This window comes from Schistocerca nitens, chromosome 11 (assembly GCF_023898315.1).
Source record: "Schistocerca nitens isolate TAMUIC-IGC-003100 chromosome 11, iqSchNite1.1, whole genome shotgun sequence".
NCBI lineage: Eukaryota > Metazoa > Arthropoda > Insecta > Orthoptera > Acrididae > Schistocerca > Schistocerca nitens.
Window position 1 is genome coordinate 160,851,793 of NC_064624.1, and position 19,945 is coordinate 160,871,737.

At 46.3% G+C, this 19,945-nt stretch overlaps 1 protein-coding gene across 1 annotated transcript in view; it reads left to right on the forward strand.

Moving 5' to 3' along the window:
* Positions 1 to 336: 336 nt before the first annotated feature.
* The window catches only part of LOC126212740 (uncharacterized), a 135,236-nt gene continuing 115,627 nt past the window's right edge, over positions 337 to 19,945 (forward strand). The window contains exon 1 of the mRNA XM_049940149.1: positions 337 to 374. Coding sequence (XP_049796106.1) covers positions 363 to 374 — 12 coding nt within the window. The 5' untranslated portion in view covers positions 337 to 362. The remainder of the gene's footprint in view (positions 375 to 19,945) is intronic.

A 19,945-nucleotide genomic window follows, 5' to 3' on the forward strand; every position in this document is an offset into this window, starting at 1 on the left:
TGGTCACCCTAAACTACACCATCATATATTTCAGTATATACATTTCAGAAAATCTATTTAAAATTTGGGAGGTGAAAGGGGAAATGTGTGTGTAGTGCAGGTTAGGATTTACCATCTCATTACAAGTGTCGCTAATGTTGCGTGCGCGCTGTGAAATGCTCTAAACCACTCACGCCAAAAATTACCCTCAGCCCTGTCCTATCTCACGCGACGATCGCCGCTGGGAGTATGCCAGCGCCCTGAGAGGTACGCAGCTCGTGTTTCATTGCGTCGGACAGCGCGACACGCCTCGTCATTTTCCGCTGCTCGGCAGTTCGCCATTGGATTCCACGTTAGCACAGGCGCCCTGCATAGCTGCCCTCATGAAGATCGGAGTAAGTAAGGCACAGCTTCTATACATATCAGAAGACAGCTTAAAATATCTAAAAAATGCATTTCCGCAGAAGTTTGACAAACTTCAACTGTATCCTACCTCACCGAAAGAGATTTCTAATACTATTAGCTTTCTCAAAAACAAATCTTCCAGTGGTTATGATAAAATCAGCGCTTCCATAACTAAATATTGCTCCTCAGAACTTTGTGACATACTGAGTTACACTACTGGCCATTAAAATTGCTACACCAACAAGAAATGCAGATGATAAACGGGTATTCATTGGACAAATATATTACACTAGAACTGACATGTGATTACATTTTCACGCAGTTTGGGCGCATAGATCCTCAGAAATCAGTACCCAGAACAACCACCTCTGACCGTAATAACGGCCTTGATATGCCTGGGCATTGAGTCACACAGAGCTCGGATGGCGTGTACAGGTACAGCTGCCCATGCAGCTTCAACACGATACCACAGTTCATCAAGAGTTGTGACTGGCGTACTGTGACGAGCCAGTTGCTCGGCCACCATTGACGAGACGTTTTCATTTGGTGAGAGATCAGGAGAATGTGCTGGCCAGGGCAGCGGTCGAACATTTTCTGTATCCAGAAAGGCCCGTACAGGACCTGCAGCATGCGGTCGTGCATTATCCTGCTGAAATGTAGGGTTTCGCAGGGATCGAATGAAGGGTAGAGCCACGGGTCGGAACACATCTGAAATGTAACGTCCACTGTTCAAAGTGCCGTCAATGCGAACAAGAGGTGACCGAGACGTGTAACCAATGGCGCCCCATACCGTCACGCCGGGCGATACGCCAATATGGCGGTGAGGAATACACGCTTCCAATGTGCGTTCACCGCGATGTCGCCAAAGACGGATGCGACCATCATGATGCTGTAAACACAACCTGGATTCATCCGAAAAAATGACGTTTTGCGATTCGTGCACCTTGCGTCGTCGTTGAGTACACCGTCGCAGGCGCTCCTGTTTGTGATGGAGCGTCAAGGATAACCGCAGCGATGGTCTCCGAGCTGATAGCCCGTGCTGCTGCAAACGTCGTCGAACTGTTCGTGCAGATGGTTGTTGTGTTGCAAACGTCCCCATCTGTTGACTCAGGGATCGAGACGTGGCTGCACGATCCGTTACAGCCATGCGGATAAGACGCCTGTCATCTCGACTGCTAGTGATACGAGGCCGTTGGGATCCAGCAGGGCGTTCCGTTTTACCCTCCTGAACCCACCGATTCCATATTCTGTTAACAGTCATTGGATCTCGACCAACACGAGCAGCAATGTCATGATACGATAAACCGCAATCGCGATAGGCTATAAACCGACCTTTATCAAAGTCGGAAACGTGATGGTACGCATTTCTCCTCCTTACACGAGGCATCACAACAACGTTTCACCAGGCAACGCCGGTCAACTGCTGTTTGTGTATGAGAAATCGGTTGGAAACTTTCCACATGTCAGCACGATGTAGGTGTCGCCACCGGCGCCAACCTTGTGTGAATGCTCTGAAAAGCTAATCATTTGCAAAGCACAGCATCTTCTTCCTGTCGGTTAAATTTCGCGTCTGTAGCACGTCATCTTGGTGGTGTAGCAATTTTAATGGCCAGTAGTGTACTTACGTAATGAATCCCTCCACGGTGGTACTGTTCCAGATAGGCTTAAATGTGCTATTGTGAAACCATTACACAAAAAATGGGACAAATCATCAGTGTAAAACTTCCGTCCCATTTCATATTTAAGCCGGCCGGGGTGGCCGAGAGGTTCTAGGCGCTACAGTTTGGAACGGCGCGACCACTACGCTCGCAGGTTCGAATCCTGCTTCGGGCATGGATGTGTGTGATGTCGTAAGTCGTTCTAAGTTCTAGGGGACTGATGACCTCAGAAGGTAAGTCCTATAGTGCTCAGAGCCATTTGAATCAATTAATCAAAAGTTATTACCACTTGAAATATTCTTGAGATCTGGCTAAAGCTTTTGATTGTGTTAGGCATGATAGCCTCCAAGGAGCCCTGATCTTACCCCCTGCGATTTTTTCTTATGGGGGTATGTTAAGGATATGGTGTTTCGGCCACCTCTCCCAGCCACCATTGATGATTTGAAACGAGAAATAACAGCAGCTATCCAAACTGTTACGCCTGATATGCTACAGAGAGTGTGGAACGAGTTGGAGTATCGGGTTGATATTGCTCGAGTGTCTGGAGGCGGCCATATTGAACATCTGTGAACTTGTTTTTGAGTGAAAAAAAACCTTTTTAAATACTCTTTGTAATGATGTATAACAGAAGGTTATATTATGTTTCTTTCATTAAATACACATTTTTAAAGTTGTGGTATTCTTTTTGAATCACCCTGTATATTGTCGTATTTCATTTTTAAATTATGGCATTCAATTTTTATGTGCTGTAGCCTTTTTCTGAAGTTACAAAAAATACCCAAGAAAATTAAGGTTTTGTAAATGTGAAAACATGTTTGAAGGTACAAAATGGTCATGTACCAAGGAACAAGTATCCTGTTGAAATGCAAAAGCATTGCAATCGAGAAAATCTATTCCATACTGTATTTGATAGTCTGTCTCTTAACACCATAGATGTTAAGTCCCATAGTGCTCAGAGCCATCTGAACCATTTGAACCATCTTAACATTCGGCCAACAATGGCATACGGTCATTTCATTTTATTACTCTACTACGCACCAATAGCAAATAGGTGGAATCAGAATCATATTAAGCAGAAGAAGTATTCTCAAAAACCAGTTACAAATTAAATATCTTTTTAAACAGAACCTTTTGGAAACTAAAACAAATTTTCCATTTTCTAAACAGGTAAGATTGTTAGGAGATTAAGAAACTCAGTTTATTTGCAGGTATTACAGGTTCCACAGTGATAGGCCATCTTCTGTTTCAAGGTACAATACGGTGCACGACCAACGAAGTGTGGCTCAACTGTCCACATGTTGCATAAATACACTCTTGGAAATTGAAATAAGAACGCCGTGAATTCATTGTCCCAGGAAGGGGAAACTTTATTGACACATTCCTGGGGTCAGATACATCACATGATCACACTGACAGAACCACAGGCACATAGACACAGGCAACAGAGCATGCACAATGTCGGCACTAGTACAGTGTATATCCACCTTTCGCAGCAATGCAGGCTGCTATTCTCCCATGGAGACGATCGTAGAGATGCTGGACGTAGTCCTGTGGAACGGCTTGCCATGCCATTTCCACCTGGCGCCTCAGTTGGACCAGCGTTCGTGCTGGACGTGCAGACCGCGTGAGACGACGCTTCATCCAGTCCCAAACATGCTCAATGGGGGACAGATCCGGAGATCTTGCTGGCCAGGGTAGTTGACTTACACCTTCTAGAGCACGTTGGGTGGCACGGGATACATGCGGACGTGCATTGTCCTGTTGGAACAGCAAGTTCCCTTGCCGGTCTAGGAATGGTAGAACGATGGGTTCGATGACGGTTTGGATGTACCGTGCACTATTCAGTGTCCCCTCGACGATCACCAGTGGTGTACGGCCAGTGTAGGAGGTCGCTCCCCACACCATGATGCCGGGTGTTGGCCCTGTGTGCCTCGGTCGTATGCAGTCCTGATTGTGGCGCTCACCTGCACGGCGCCAAACACGCATACGACCATCATTGGCACCAAGGCAGAAGCGACTCTCATCGCTGAAGACGACACGTCTCCATTCGTCCCTCCATTCACGCCTGTCGCGACACCACTGGAGGCGGGCTGCACGATGTTGGGGCGTGAGCGGAAGACGGCCTAACGGTGTGCGGGACCGTAGCCCAGCTTCGTGGAGACGGTTGCGAATGGTCCTCGCCGATACCCCAGGAGCAACAGTGTCCCTAATTTGCTGGGAAGTGGCGGTGCGGTCCCCTACGGCACTGCGTAGGATCCTACGGTCTTGGCGTGCATCCGTGCGTCGCTGCGGTCCGGTCCCAGGTCGACGGGCACGTGCACCTTCCGCCGACCACTGGCGACAACATCGATGTACTGTGGAGACCTCACGCCCCACGTGTTGAGCAATTCGGCGGTACGTCCACCCGGCCTCCCGCATGCCCACTATACGCCCTCGCTCAAAGTCCGTCAACTGCACATACGGTTCACGTCCACGCTGTCGCGGCATGCTACCAGTGTTAAAGACTGCGATGGAGCTCCGTATGCCACGGCAAACTGGCTGACACTGACGGCGGCGGTGCACAAATGCTGCGCAGCTAGCGCCATTCGACGGCCAACACCGCGGTTCCTGGTGTGTCCGCTGTGCCGTGCGTGTGATCATTGCTTGTACAGCCCTCTCGCAGTGTCCGGAGCAAGTATGGTGGGTCTGACACACCGGTGTCAATGTGTTCTTTTTTCCATTTCCAGGAGTGCAGTTCTAAAAATAAGTAGCATTTTACTGACCATAAAATTCTGTAACTGAAGAATTAGCAATATCCTTCAAACAGCTGTAATACTAGCGGTGCTCAGTGAGTAATGCAGCACATATGTTCCTGACAGCAGGTTCGTTTTATTCAGAATTCGAATACACCATATTATTCCCCACTCTTTTGGCTGCAAAACCAAATCTTTCTACACAACCTCCGTTCAATGCGGCGATCTTAGGCCACCTTACTGGCAGGGCCTGTATGCCTGCATGGTACCACTCTACTGGTAGACAGGAGCCAACGTCTTGCTGCGTCGGCAGCCTCATATCATCAATGTACCGTTTCCTGCAGAGTGAATCCTTCATCTACATCTACATCTACATCTACATCTACATTTATACTCCGCAAGCCACCCAACGGTGTGTGGCGGAGGGCAGTTTACGTGCCACTGTCATTACCTCCCTTTCCTGTTCCAGTCGCGTATGGTTCGCGGGAAGAACGACTGCCGGAAAGCCTCCGTGCGCGCTCGAATCTCTCTAATTTTACATTCGTGATCTCCTCTGGAGGTATAAGTAGGGGGAAGCAATATGTTCGATACCTCATCCAGAAACGCACCCTCTCGAAACCTGGACAGCAAGCTACACCGCGATGCAGAGCGCCTCTCTTGCAGAGTCTGCCACTTGAGTTTGCTAAACATCTCCGTAACGCTATCACGGTTACCAAATAACCCTGTGACGAAACGCACCACTCTTCTCTGGATCTTCTCTATCTCCTCCGTCAAGCCGATCTGGTACGGATCCTACACTGATGAGCAATACTCAAGTATGGGACGAACGAGTGTTTCGTAAGCCACCTCCTTTGTTGATGGACTACATTTTCTAAGCACTCTCCCAATGAATCTCAACCTGGTACCCGCCTTACCAACAATTAATTTTATATGATCATTCCACTTCAAATCGTTCCGTACACATACTCCCAGATACTTTACAGAAGTAACTGCTACCAGTGTTTGTCCCGCTATCATATAATCATACAATAAAGGATCCTTCTTTCTATGAATTCGCAATACATTACATTTGTCTATGTTAAGGGACAGTTGCCACTCCCTGCACCAAGTACCTATCCGCTGCAGATCTTCCAGCATTTCGCTACAATTTTCTAATGCTGCAACTTCTCTGTATACTACAGCATCATCCGCGAAAAGCCGCATGGAACTTCCGACACTATCTACTAGGTCATTTATATATACTCCTGGAAATGGAAAAAAGAACACATTGACACCGGTGTGTCAGACCCACCATACTTGCTCCGGACACTGCGAGAGGGCTGTACAAGCAATGATCACACGCACGGCGCAGCGGACACACCAGGAACCGCGGTGTTGGCCGTCGAATGGCGCTAGCTGCGCAGCATTTGTGCACCGCCGCCGTCAGTGTCAGCCAGTTTGCCGTGGCATACGGAGCTCCATCGCAGTCTTTAACACTGGTAGCATGCCGCGACAGCGTGGACGTGAACCGTATGTGCAGTTGACGGACTTTGAGCGAGGGCGTATAGTGGGCATGCGGGAGGCCGGGTGGACGTACCGCCGAATTGCTCAACACGTGGGGCGTGAGGTCTCCACAGTACATCGATGTTGTCGCCAGTGGTCGGCGGAAGGTGCACGTGCCCGTCGACCTGGGACCGGACCGCAGCGACGCACGGAAGCACGCCAAGACCGTAGGATCCTACGCAGTGCCGTAGGGGACCGCACCGCCACTTCCCAGCAAATTAGGGACACTGTTGCTCCTGGGGTATCGGCGAGGACCATTCGCAACCGTCTCCATGAAGCTGGGCTACGGTCCCGCACACCGTTAGGCCGTCTTCCGCTCACGCCCCAACATCGTGCAGCCCGCCTCCAGTGGTGTCGCGACAGGCGTGAATGGAGGGACGAATGGAGACGTGTCGTCTTCAGCGATGAGAGTCGCTTCTGCCTCGGTGCCAATGATGGTCGTATGCGTGTTTGGCTCCGTGCAGGTGAGCGCCACAATCAGGACTGCATACGACCTAGGCACACAGGGCCAACACCCGGCATCATGGTGTGGGGAGCGATCTCCTACACTGGCCGTACACCACTGGTGATTGTCGAGGGGACACTGAATAGTGCACGGTACATCCAAACCGTCATCGAACCCATCGTTCTACCATTCCTAGACCGGCAAGGGAACTTGCTGTTCCAACAGGACAATGCACGTCCGCATGTATCCCGTGCCACCCAACGTGCTCTAGAAGGTGTAAGTCAACTACCCTGGCCAGCAAGATCTCCGGATCTGTCCCCCATTGAGCATGTTTGGGACTGGATGAAGCGTCGTCTCACGCGGTCTGCACGTCCAGCACGAACGCTGGTCCAACTGAGGCGCCAGGTGGAAATGGCATGGCAAGCCGTTCCACAGGACTACATCCAGCATCTCTACGATCGTCTCCATGGGAGAATAGCAGCCTGCATTGCTGCGAAAGGTGGATATACACTGTACTAGTGCCGACATTGTGCATGCTCTGTTGCCTGTGTCTATGTGCCTGTGGTTCTGTCAGTGTGATCATGTGATGTATCTGACCCCAGGAATGTGTCAATAAAATTTCCCCTTCCTGGGACAATGAATTCACGGTGTTCTTATTTCAATTTCCAGGAGTGTATATTGTGAAAAGCAATGGTCCCATAACACTCCCCTGTGGCACGCCAGAGGTTACTTTAACATCTGTAGACGTCTCTCCATTGATAACAACATGCTGTGTTCTGTTTGCTAAAAACTCTTCAATCCAGCCACACAGCTGGTCTGATATTCCGTAGGCTCTTACTTTGTTTATCAGGCGACAGTGCGGAACTGTATCAAACGCCTTCCGGAAGTCAAGAAAAATAGCATCTACCTGGGAGCCTGTATCTAATATTTTCTGGGTCTCATGAACAAATAAAGCGAGTTGGGTCTCACACGATCGCTGTTTCCGCTTCATTGGACCAAACATATGGAAGCCGAAAGGTGCGAGATCTGGGCTGTAGGGTGGGTGGGGACAAACAATTGAGTGTAGTTTTGTGAGCTTCTCTCAGCTGCACAGGCTTGGGTGAAGCCTAGCGTGGTCACGAAGAAGGGGAAGTTCGTTTTCATTTTTTTTTTGGCGACCAACTTCCTGTTGGAAGCTCAATGCACTTCCGAGTTGATCACTGCGCGATGAGGCAGGGGTATCAAACAGAACAACCTCTTCAGAGTCCCAGACGACCGTCGCCATGACTTTAGCGGGTGAGGGTGCAGCTTTGATCTTCACGGTCTCCTCTTAGACGGTGGGGAATCCTCGCCTTCGAGGAACCCGACTAGTGTCGGAGTGTGTCAGCACTAACAACAGAGACGCACAGTTTTGCAGGGAGACGTTTGATCGTGATCCGTCGATCACCTGGAGTGAGAGTGTCCGCACGTTCCAACATTGCAGGAGTCTCAGCTGTGTGGGGCTGACCGGCACGTCGGAGAGCGGGCAGGTTTGCACGACACTGTTGCGATGATGACAGGCACCTCCTGCAACGACTCGCCGTGCTTTTGTTCACTGACAGGCCTCCGTAGACGTCGTGCAAGTGCATGTGAATACCTGAGATGCTCTGGTTTCCCGCCAAAAGAAACTCAATGACAACTCCCTGCTTCGAACGCACCTCTATTACAGACGCCACATTGAAGGCTACGTATGGCGCAGCCACGTATCGGAACTTCACGAAACTATAGGGGCTTAAGTGGTAATATCACACGTTGTCCCGCAACAATCTGCGCATGTTGCAACCGAAATTGGCTGCGAAAAAAGTGTTGCATTACTTACTGAACTCCCCTCTGGCAGCTAAATGTGTAGCACGTGAAATACAGGTTAATTCACGATGATATGGAAATGTTTTAATATGTTAGTCTACACGTAAAACTAAGGAAAGAAGTTCATATAAATATAGGTTCTCAAATGTTTAGTCACTTCGCCTTGCCTTCTGTATCTGCCTTCTTCCCCCACATGGCTCCTGTATGGCCTCATCCCCTTCCCCCACCTCCTCCTTTTCCTCCAACATCCCTGCATCCCTTAGACTGTCTGCAGGCTCGATCCCCCACCACCACCTGGTTTCCTCCTTCCTCTCCATCCCCCCCCTCCCCCGCCCATTGCCGTGCCTCTACCACTGTCTCCCTCACTCTCTCCATCTCCACACCCTCCTTCATCAGGGCAATTGCCAGCACCTCCCCCTCCTGGATGTTGAACTTTGTGTGGCATCTACCCATCCTTCCAACTGTAACCTGGCCTTCTACCCCCCCCCCCTCCCCAGGGCTCCCTTTTTCCTCTCCCCTCCTTCACCCAGAACGGATTTTTCTCCTTTCCTCCCTGAGTCACTGCTCCCCCTTCTCGACTGTTTCACTCCCATGTCCTTCCCTCCCCGGCACTCTTCGGCACGCCCCCCACCCATCCACCCATCTCCCCCCGCCCCCGTCTCCTCACCACCCTTCCTCCTTCCCTTCTTCCCCCTCTCCCTCCCTCCATCCTCCCCCTGTCCTCCCCTCCCTCCCTTCTTCCCCCTCTCCCTCCATCCTCCCCACTGCTCTCCCCTCCCTCCCTTATTCCCTCCTCACTCGTCTGTATGCCCCTGGCAGATCCTCTCTGTTTGCTCATCGTCATGTACTTCGTCAGTGTTGTGTTTCGTGCTGTTCTCCTGTGTGTCCAGAGCTGTGATTTTAGTTGTGTGCTGGATTTGTACATAGTGTTATTGTCAGTGATTGTTATGTGCTACCCCGTATGTCAATACTTTTATGATCCATTGTGCCATTTGGTTTTGTGTGCGCTAATTTTTCGGTTTTTATGGTGAGCAAGATATATGAAATAGGCGAAATACCCTCAGACTTCAAGAAGAATATAATAATTCCAATACCAAAGAAAGCAGGTGTTGACAGATGTGAAAATTACCGAACTGTCAGTTTAATAAGTCACAGCTGCAAAATACTAACACGAATTCTTTACAGACGAATGGAAAAACTAGTAGAAGCCGACCTCGGGGAAGATCAGTTTGGATTCTGTAGAAACACTGGAACACATGAAGCAATACTAACCCTACGACTTATCTTAGAAAATAGATTAAGGAAAGGCAAACCTACGTTTCTAGCATTTGTAGACTTAGAGAAAGCTTTTGACAATGTTGACTGGAATACTCTCTTTCAAATTCTAAAGGTGGCAGGGGTAAAATACAGGGAGCGAAAGGCTATTTACAATTTGTACAGAAACCAGATGGCAGTTATAAGAGTCGAGGGACATGAAATGGAAGCAGTGGTTGGGAAGGGAGTAAGACAGGGTTGTAGCCTCTCCCCGATGTTGTTCCATCTGTATATTGAGCAAGCAGTAAAGGAAACAAAAGAAAAAATCGGAGTAGGTATTAAAATTCATGGAGAAGAAGTAAAAACTTTGAGGTTCGCCGATGACATTGTAATTCTGTCAGAGACAGCAAAGGACTTGGAAGAGCAGTTGAATGGAATGGATGGTGTCTTGAAGGGAGGATATAAGATGAACATCAACAAAATCAAAACGAGGATAATGGAATGTATTCGAATTAAGTCGGGTGATGCTGAGGGGATTAGATTAGGAAATGAGACACTTAAAGTAGTAAAGGAGTTTTGCTATTTAGGGAGTAAAATAACTGATGATGGTCGAAGTAGAGAGGATATAAAATGTAGACTGGCAATGGCAAGGAAATCGTTTCTGAAGAAGAGAAATTTGTTAACATCGAGTATAGATTTAAGTGTCAGGAAGTCATTTCTGAAAGTATTTGTATGGAGTGTAGCCATGTATGGAAGTGAAACATGGATGATAAATAGTTTGGACAAGAAGAGAATAGAAGCTTTCGACATGTGGTGCTACAGAAGAATGCTGAAGATTAGATGGGTAGATCACATAACTAATGAGGAAGTACTGAATAGGATTGGGGAGAAGAGAAGTTTGTGGCACAACTTGACTAGAAGAAGGGATCGGTTGGTAGGACATGTTTTGAGGCATCAAGGGATCACAAATTTAGCATTGCAGGGCAGCGTGGAGGGTAAAAATCGTAGAGGGAGACCAAGAGATGAATACACTAAGAAGATTCAGAAAGATGTAGGCTGCAGTAGGTACTGGGAGATGAAGAAGCTTGCACAGGATAGAGTAGCATGGAGAGCTGCATCAAACCAGTCTCAGGACTGAAGACCACAACAACAACAACAACAACAACAATGTGCATTTTACAGTCGCCCCCTTTTGTCTGTTCTCATCAGTACTGTTCCCCCTTATGTCTATGTACACCATATTTTCTCCTTTCTGTTCGTTCAAATGCCTTCCTTTGTATAATTCATGACTTTGGGCTGAAGAGCAGCGCGTATGCTGCTGCCAGCCCGCCACAGATGCGGCATTGAAATACAATAAAGGAAAAAAAATGTTCATTTACGGCTAATAAAACATTTTCCCTGAAATTTAGCGACTTGGCTAATATGAAGCCATCGCAAAACTGTACAAGGTTAAAGTAAAGCACGATTTCGGTTTATTTTGTTGTTATTGGCCTGGTGAATCTAATAAAACATGTCCCAAACGTGTATCTTGCAGTTGTTTTCCAGAACATCCACAGAAGGATAGAAGTAATTTCGTAAACTTTTTAATTTATTAACTACGTGGCCCAATTTGTGTTTTTAAATTCCGGATAATTGCACAAAGTTTTCGACAGAAGTTTTAGAGAATTTAATTTTGGAAAACTGATGGTAATAACGTTAACTGAAACTGTATGAAAGTGTCACATAATCTGCTTTTATTAATACCATAGCACACGTGAATTCATGTTGAACCGGAAAAAACAAAGCTCAGTGTTAAGCAAGTTGTATAGCGTACATACAATTTCGCAATACAAGCGTACATACAATTTCGCAATACATTCACAATAAATGCTCAAAAATGTCTCCACCGAGTTCAATGCATTTTGCTGCAATTGTACGAACAGATTTTGTTGCTCATTTCAGTTTCACAGGGTTGTTCTTAATTTCGTCTGTTGCGTTCCTGAATGTTCTGAAAACTACTGCAGATACACGTCTGGGACATGTTTCATTAGATTCACCAGACCAATAACAACAAAATAAATGGAAATCGTGCTTTACTTTAACCTGGTACAGTTTTCCGATAGCTTCATATTAGCAAAGTTCCTAAATTTCAAGCAAAATCTTTTATTAGCCGTAACTCCGTAACTAAACATTTGCGGACCTATGTTTATGCAAACTTTTTCTTTAGTTTCACTAATAGAATAACATATTAAAATATTAGCATATCATCGTGAATCACCCTGCATTTACAAACTCTGGCAACAGACAACCTGATGTCTAACAACAACAAAAACTATAGAAAATGGCGGAAGCAGCTTATGGCGGACTCTGGTACGTGTTCCTTCAGACCAAAACCCATCGTGTCCTACAAGATATCCTGTCTTATAACACTCTGCCCCACAGCAGTAACAAATGATTAAATTTGTTGGTATTTTGTGGATGTACGGGGTGTGGAATTTACAACACAGAGCTGTCACTTCTGTCAGCGGCAGAGGCTCGAACTGGCTGGGCGTCGAATCTAACAGAGCCTGAACGACAGGTACTGCTGTGTCAACCCATGCAGCTTCAACCCTATGCTAGAGATCATCAATCCTATATTCTGTTCGTCATAAGACTAAACCTGACGTAAACAAACACAAACGCGATGGTTGGTCAGAAGCCGTAGCACACGTACACTGGTGTTGTTACGCTCTTGGAAGTAGGTGCTACTTATGTATTAGATATCTTACTACTAAGTTACGTGAAAAGAAACTTTAAGATATTCAAATGTATTAACAGCCATCAACGTACTTCTTAATCACGCTTTAGCTATATGTTTCTTATATCAAGAGTGGTGTACAGTCAGTCCCTGTACTGTTGTGCTCTGATTGTCGAGGTTTAACTACGTAGTATGAAAATGGCTGCGCTTGCTTCCTGCTCCATTCTGAAAGACGCATGTGGAACACGGTTACAAAGTGCCGAGACATAGATTGTTTTTCATCAATTTACAGAAAAAAAAGCCGGCTTTGATGTTTTCCGAGGGAGAGTATTTGATACAGCTGAGACACACATGCGTGTTGGATGTATAGCGGAGTTGGTAGCATAGTACACTGAAACTTTAGAGTCAGTTCTTAGATCGCTGATTTACATCTCGCCTTCGTTATCCTTTTTTTTTCGTTCAATTTGGAATACCTACATTTCGTAATATATACATAGTCATTATTATTATTATTATTATTACTATTATTATTATTCTTGATTGTTATAATTAATTTTTGATTGTTATAATTATCATTGTACTACGTTTATAATCTCTATTTTTTTTCTTAACATTAATACTGTATAACATGTAATATGTCCTTAATGTTCTGTAGAAACTGAAATTTGTTGAATCTGAGTATGCCTGGTTAGGTGTAAGAGAGGGCCTGAAGGCCCTAATCTTGCCAGGTAAAATAAATGCATAAATAAATAAATAAATAAATAAAATTCATCATCATTTTTTATGAATAACGCACGTCTTCTAATTACGTATTGCCGCGGAATACCTGTTTTTAGTTCAAATATAAATTCTTAATTATCGACATTCTATGAAAAATTGTTAATAAAGGTTGCCTAAATTAAGAAAAAGTAACAATTTAATTTTTTAGGACAAAAATGAAAAGCCAAATACTCTTTATTTGGACTATTTCCTTTGCTTTATACCACAGATGTAGTTTCACACGAACCGGAATGGTAAGTGTCGTAGAAACATGAAAAACAATCATTTTCCGCATCTAGCACACTATACATATGCTACATTTTTAAATTTTCACTGTACTATTACAACATGAACCCACACAACTGATCTAGAGCCAAGTTAAGGCATCTGTCGCGAGAAATAAAGACTGTTACCCTGCCAGACGTACTGGAACTAACGCACACAGCTTCTTCACATGTCACTGGCGAACGCTGGGGGGTTACAGAACGGCACATCATAAAAGAAGAGGAGAAAATGCGGCACCTGGGTGGCTTCGAGGATTCTGTTGTTGATCGATTCGTTATCAAGGTAGCAGATGACATTTCCAGAACTGAAATGTATTTCTCGCATTCGGATAAGAAAGGAACTAAGAGACTACCAGACGACTGACTATGATTAATGCCTTCAGTGGCTTCAGTATTCGACAGTACGGTGAAATCCATACAGTATGCTTTCGCATCACACACAGCTCGACCAGAAAAATTACTCTGTGTTGAATTTAGGAACTTTCATCACTCTTCTTCGTAACTAAACTCATTCTCATAAATTAAGGATAATGGTGATACATGGTGAAACAGCGCTATGGTGGACGGTTTGCGGGTTTAAATCACCCCGGGGTATGACCATGCGGTGCATTTGACCTGCGGTCGTCGCACGGTGGCGCTGGCAGCAGTCCACATACGCAGAGGTGTGTTGGTGCACGTCAGAGTACGGTGCAGCGAGGAAGTGTGCAGACGTTTTCAGACGTTCTAATGGTGACTGTGTGTTGAAAATGGCTCAGAGAACACACATTGATGACGTTATGAGGGGTAGAATACTAGGGTGACTGCAGGCTGGTCAAACACAGCAGGTCGTAGCACGGGCCCTCCGTGTGCCACAAAGTGTGATCTCAAGATTATGGCAACGATTCCAGCAGACAGGAAACGTGTCCAGCCGCTACAGTACTGGACGTCCACAGTGTACAACACGACAAGAAGACCGATATCTCGCCATCAGTGCCCGCAGACGGCCACGGAGTACTGCAGGTAGCCTCGCTCGGGACCTTACCGCAGCCACTGGAACAGTTGTCTCCAGACACACAGTCTACAGACGACTGAACAGACACGGTTTATTCGTCCGGAGACCTGCAAGGTGCATTCCACTGACCCCTGGTCACAGGAGAGCCCGTAAAGCCTGGTGTGGAGAACACAGTACATGATCATTGCAACAGTAGTCCCAAGTTATGTTGACGGACGAGTCCGGGTATAGTCTGAACAGTGATTCTCGCCGGGTTTTCATCTGGAGTGAGCCAGGAACGAGATATCAACCCCTTAATGTCCTTGAAAGGGACCTGTATGGAGGTCGTGGTTTGATGGTATGGGGTGGGATTATGATTGGGGCACGTACACCCCTGCATGTCTTTCACAGAGTAGCTGTAACAGGTCAGGTGTATCGGGACGTCATTTTGCATCAGTATGTCCGCCTTTTCAGGGGTGCAGTAGGTCTCACCTTCCTGCTGATGGATGATAACGCACGACCCCACCGAGCTGCCATCGTGGAGGAGTACCTTGAAACAGAAGATATCAGGCGAATGGAGTGGCCTGCCTGTTCTCCAGACCTAAACCCCATCGAGCACGTCTGGGATGCTCTCGGTCGACGTATCGCTGCACGTCTTCAAACGCCTATGACACTTCAGGAGCTCCGACAGGCAATGGTGTAAGAATGGGAGGCTCCCAGCAGCTGCTCGACCACCTGATCCATAGTATGCCACCTCGTTGTGCGGCCTGTGTACGTGTGCATGGTGATCATATCCCATATTGATGTCGGGGTACATGCGCTGGAAACCGTGGCGTTTTGTAGCACATGTGTTTCGGGACGGTTTTGTAGACTTATCACCAATACCATGCACTTACAGATGTGTGTCGTGTGTGTTCCCTATGTGCCTATGCTATTAGTGCCAGTTTTCTATAGCGCCACGTTGTGTGGCACCACATTTTGCAATTACCCTTAATTTATGAGCATGAGTGTAGAATACAATGTTAGGTGCAAACGAGAGTATTTTATGTTTTCCGCCTACGAAGCGTGGATAGTGCTGGAATTTTGCTGAATATTATTCCGTTCTGTTCAAAAATTAAATGACATTCGAAGCTGTATCGTTTCTCTGCTCGTCTCTTTCTACGACTGAACTGCAACTGCTCACATCGTTGCAGGTTAGTTGGACCAGCTGGCTGGCCAGTGCTGTCAAAGTTAAACGTGCCGGTAGAGCTGTTTTTACGCATTATCACTCAGTCTGTGTGTGCGTAACACAGAGTAAAACGTATCGTCATGATCGTACTTGACTGTACAGGACACAACCTGGCTTGCACTCCACGTGAAATGAAATACAATGAGATTCAAGCAAACCCGGAAGAATACATGGTGTAATGTTTACAATAGGTTTATTGTTATGATGAACGGTGTGTGGTGGCTGCCGAGCTGTGGCGTTTCAGTCTCCTTACAAGCCATGACCTGACGCTTCCACTGGGTCAGAGATCTCGAAAATACACTGACCAGGGCGACAGTCCAACGCCTGTGTATGGAGGTGATTAGATTACATTAGATTAGATTAGTACCTGTTCCATAGATCATGAATACGACACTTCGTAATGATGTGGAACGTGTCAGGTTAATAAAAGCTGTCTATACAAGATATTACATTACACGAAATATTACATGACACTTGATATATTTAATTAATTTTTTTGTCTGGGGATTGGGGAAATTACCCACTTACTATATCCAAAAATTCATCTAATGTGTAGAAGGAGTTGCCATTAAGAAATTCTTTTAATTTCCTTTTAAATGCTATATCGCTATCTGTCAGACTTTTGATGCTATTAGGTAAGTGACCAAAGACTTTTGTGGCAGCATAATTTACCCCCTTCTGAGCCAAAGTTAGATTTAACCTTGAGTAGTGAAGATCATCCTTTCTCCTAGTGTTCTAGCCATGTACACTGCTATTACTTTTGAATTCATTCGGATTGTTAATAACAAATTTCATAAGTGAATATATATATTGTGAGGATACAGTAAAGATCTCTGGCTCTTTAAATAAGTGTCTGCAGGATGATCTTGGACGAGCTCCAGTAATTATTCTGATTACACGCTTTTGTGCAATGAACACTCTTTTACTCAATGATGAGTTACCCCAGAATATGATGCCATACGGAAGCAGAGAATGAAAATAGGCTTGGTAAGCTAATTTACTGAGATGTATATCGCCAAAATTTGCAATGACCCTAATAGCATAAGTAGCTTAACTCAAACGTTTCAGCAGATCCTCAGTGTGTTTTTTTCCAGTTCAACCCCTCATCAATGCATACACCTACAAATTTTGAATAATCTACCTTAGCTACCGATTTCTGATCGACGTCTATATTTATTATTGGTGCCATTCCATTTACTGTGTGGAACTGTATATTCTGTGTTTTTTCAAAGTTTAATGAGAGCCCATTTGCAGAGAACCACTTAACCATTTTCTGAAAAACATCATTTACAATTTCACTACTTAATTCTTGTCTGTTGGGTGTGATGGCTATACTTGTATCATCGGCAAAAAGTACCAACTTTGCATCTTCGTGAATGCAGAATGGCAAGTCATTCATATATATTAAGAAAAGCAGAGGACCCACGACCGAACCTTGCAGCACCCCATTCTTGATTGTTCCCCAAGGTGAGGGAGGACTCCATGGGCATTGTACGGTCTGGCGTTATCTTCTGACGATAACGTCACGGATACCTCGTAGACGGGGCACAGATACTGGCCTTAACTCATCAGAATGTAACGGCTGTTGTTCATATTAAGGGCGACAGTCCAATGCTTGTGTATAGATGTGAGGTAGGACTCCACGGGCATTGTACGGTCTGGCGTTATCTTGTCTGACGATAACGTCACGGATACCTCGTAGACGGGGCACAGATACTGGCCTTAACTCATCAGAATGTAACGGCTGTAGATCATATTAAGGGCGACAGTCCAATGCTTGTGTATAGATGTGAGGTAGGACTCCACGGGCATTGTACGGTCTGGCGTTATCTTGTCTGACGATAACGTCACGGATACCTCGTAGACGGGGCACAGATACTGGCCTTAACTCATCAGAATGTAACGGCTGTTGTTCATATTAAGGGCGACAGTCCAATGCTTGTGTATAGATGTGAGGTAGGACTCCACGGGCATTGTACGGTCTGGCGTTATCTTGTCTGACGATAACGTCACGGATACCTCGTAGACGGGGCACAGATACTGGCCTTAACTCATCAGAATGTAACGGCTGTTGTTCATATTAAGGGCGACAGTCCAATGCTTGTGTATAGATGTGAGGTAGGACTCCACGGGCATTGTACGGTCTGGCGTTATCTTGTCTGACGATAACGTCACGGATACCTCGTAGACGGGGCACAGATACTGGCGTTAACACATCAGAATGTAACGGCTGTTGTTCATATTAAAGGCGACAGTCCAATGCTTGTGTATAGATGTGAGGTAGGACTCCACGGGCATTGTACGGTCTGGCGTTATCTTGTCTGACGATAACGTCACGGATACCTCGTAGACGGGGCACAGATACTGGCCTTAACTCATCAGAATGTAACGGCTGTAGATCATATTAAGGGCGACAGTCCAATGCTTGTGTATAGATGTGAGGTAGGACTCCACGGGCATTGTACGGTCTGGCGTTATCTTGTCTGACGATAACGTCACGGATACCTCGTAGACGGGGCACAGATACTGGCCTTAACTCATCAGAATGTAAAGGCTGTTGTTCATATTAAGGGCGACAGTCCAATGCTTGTGTATAGATGTGAGGTAGGACTCCACGGGCATTGTACGGTCTGGCGTTATCTTGTCTGACGATAACGTCACGGATACCTCGTAGACGGGGCACAGATACTGGCCTTAACTCATCAAAATGTAAAGGCTGTTGTTCATATTAAGGGCGACAGTCCAATGCTTGTGTATAGATGTGAGGTAGGACTCCACGGGCATTGTACGGTCTGGCGTTATCTTGTCTGACGATAACGTCACGGATACCTCGTAGACGGGGCACAGATACTGGCCTTAACTCATCAGAATGTAACGGCTGTTGTTCATATTAAGGGCGACAGTCCAATGCTTGTGAATAGATGTGAGGTAGGACTCCACGGGCATTGTACGGTCTGGCGTTATCTTGTCTGACGATAACGTCACGGATACCTCGTAGACGGGGCACAGATACTGGCCTTAACTCATCAGAATGTAACGGCTGTTGTTCATATTAAGGGCGACAGTCCAATGCTTGTGTATAGATGTGAGGTAGGACTCCACGGGCATTGTACGGTCTGGCGTTATCTTGTCTGACGATAACGTCACGGATACCTCGTAGACGGGGCACAGATACTGGCCTTAACTCATCAAAATGTAACGGCTGTTGTTTATATTAAAGGCGACAGTCCAATGCTTGTGTATAGATGTGAGGTAGGACTCCACGGGCATTGTACGGTCTGGCGTTATCTTGTCTGACGATAACGTCACGGATACCTCGTAGACGGGGCACAGATACTGGCCTTAACTCATCAGAATGTAACGGCTGTTGTTCATATTAAGGGCGACAGTCCAATGCTTGTGTATAGATGTGAGGTAGGACTCCACGGGCATTGTACGGTCTGGCGTTATCTTGTCTGACGATAACGTCACGGATACCTCGTAGACGGGGCACAGATACTGGCCTTAACTCATCAGAATGTAACGGCTGTAGATCATATTAAGGGCGACAGTCCAATGCTTGTGTATAGATGTGAGGTAGGACTCCACGGGCATTGTACGGTCTGGCGTTATCTTGTCTGACGATAACGTCACGGATACCTCGTAGACGGGGCACATATACTGGCCTTAACTCATCAGAATGTAACGGCTGTTGTTCATATTAAGGGCGACAGTCCAATGCTTGTGTATAGATGTGAGGTAGGACTCCACGGGCATTGTACGATCTGGCGTTATCTTGTCTGACGATAACGTCACGGATACCTCGTAGACGGGGCACAGATACTGGCCTTAACTCATCAGAATGTAACGGCTGTTGTTTATATTAAAGGCGACAGTCCAATGCTTGTGTATAGATGTGAGGTAGGACTCCACGGGCATTGTACGGTCTGGCGTTATCTTGTCTGACGATAACGTCACGGATACCTCGTAGACGGGGCACAGATACTGGCCTTAACTCATCAGAATGTAACGGCTGTAGATCATATTAAGGGCGACAGTCCAATGCTTGTGTATAGATGTGAGGTAGGACTCCACGGGCATTGTACGGTCTGGCGTTATCTTGTCTGACGATAACGTCACGGATACCTCGTAGACGGGGCACAGATACTG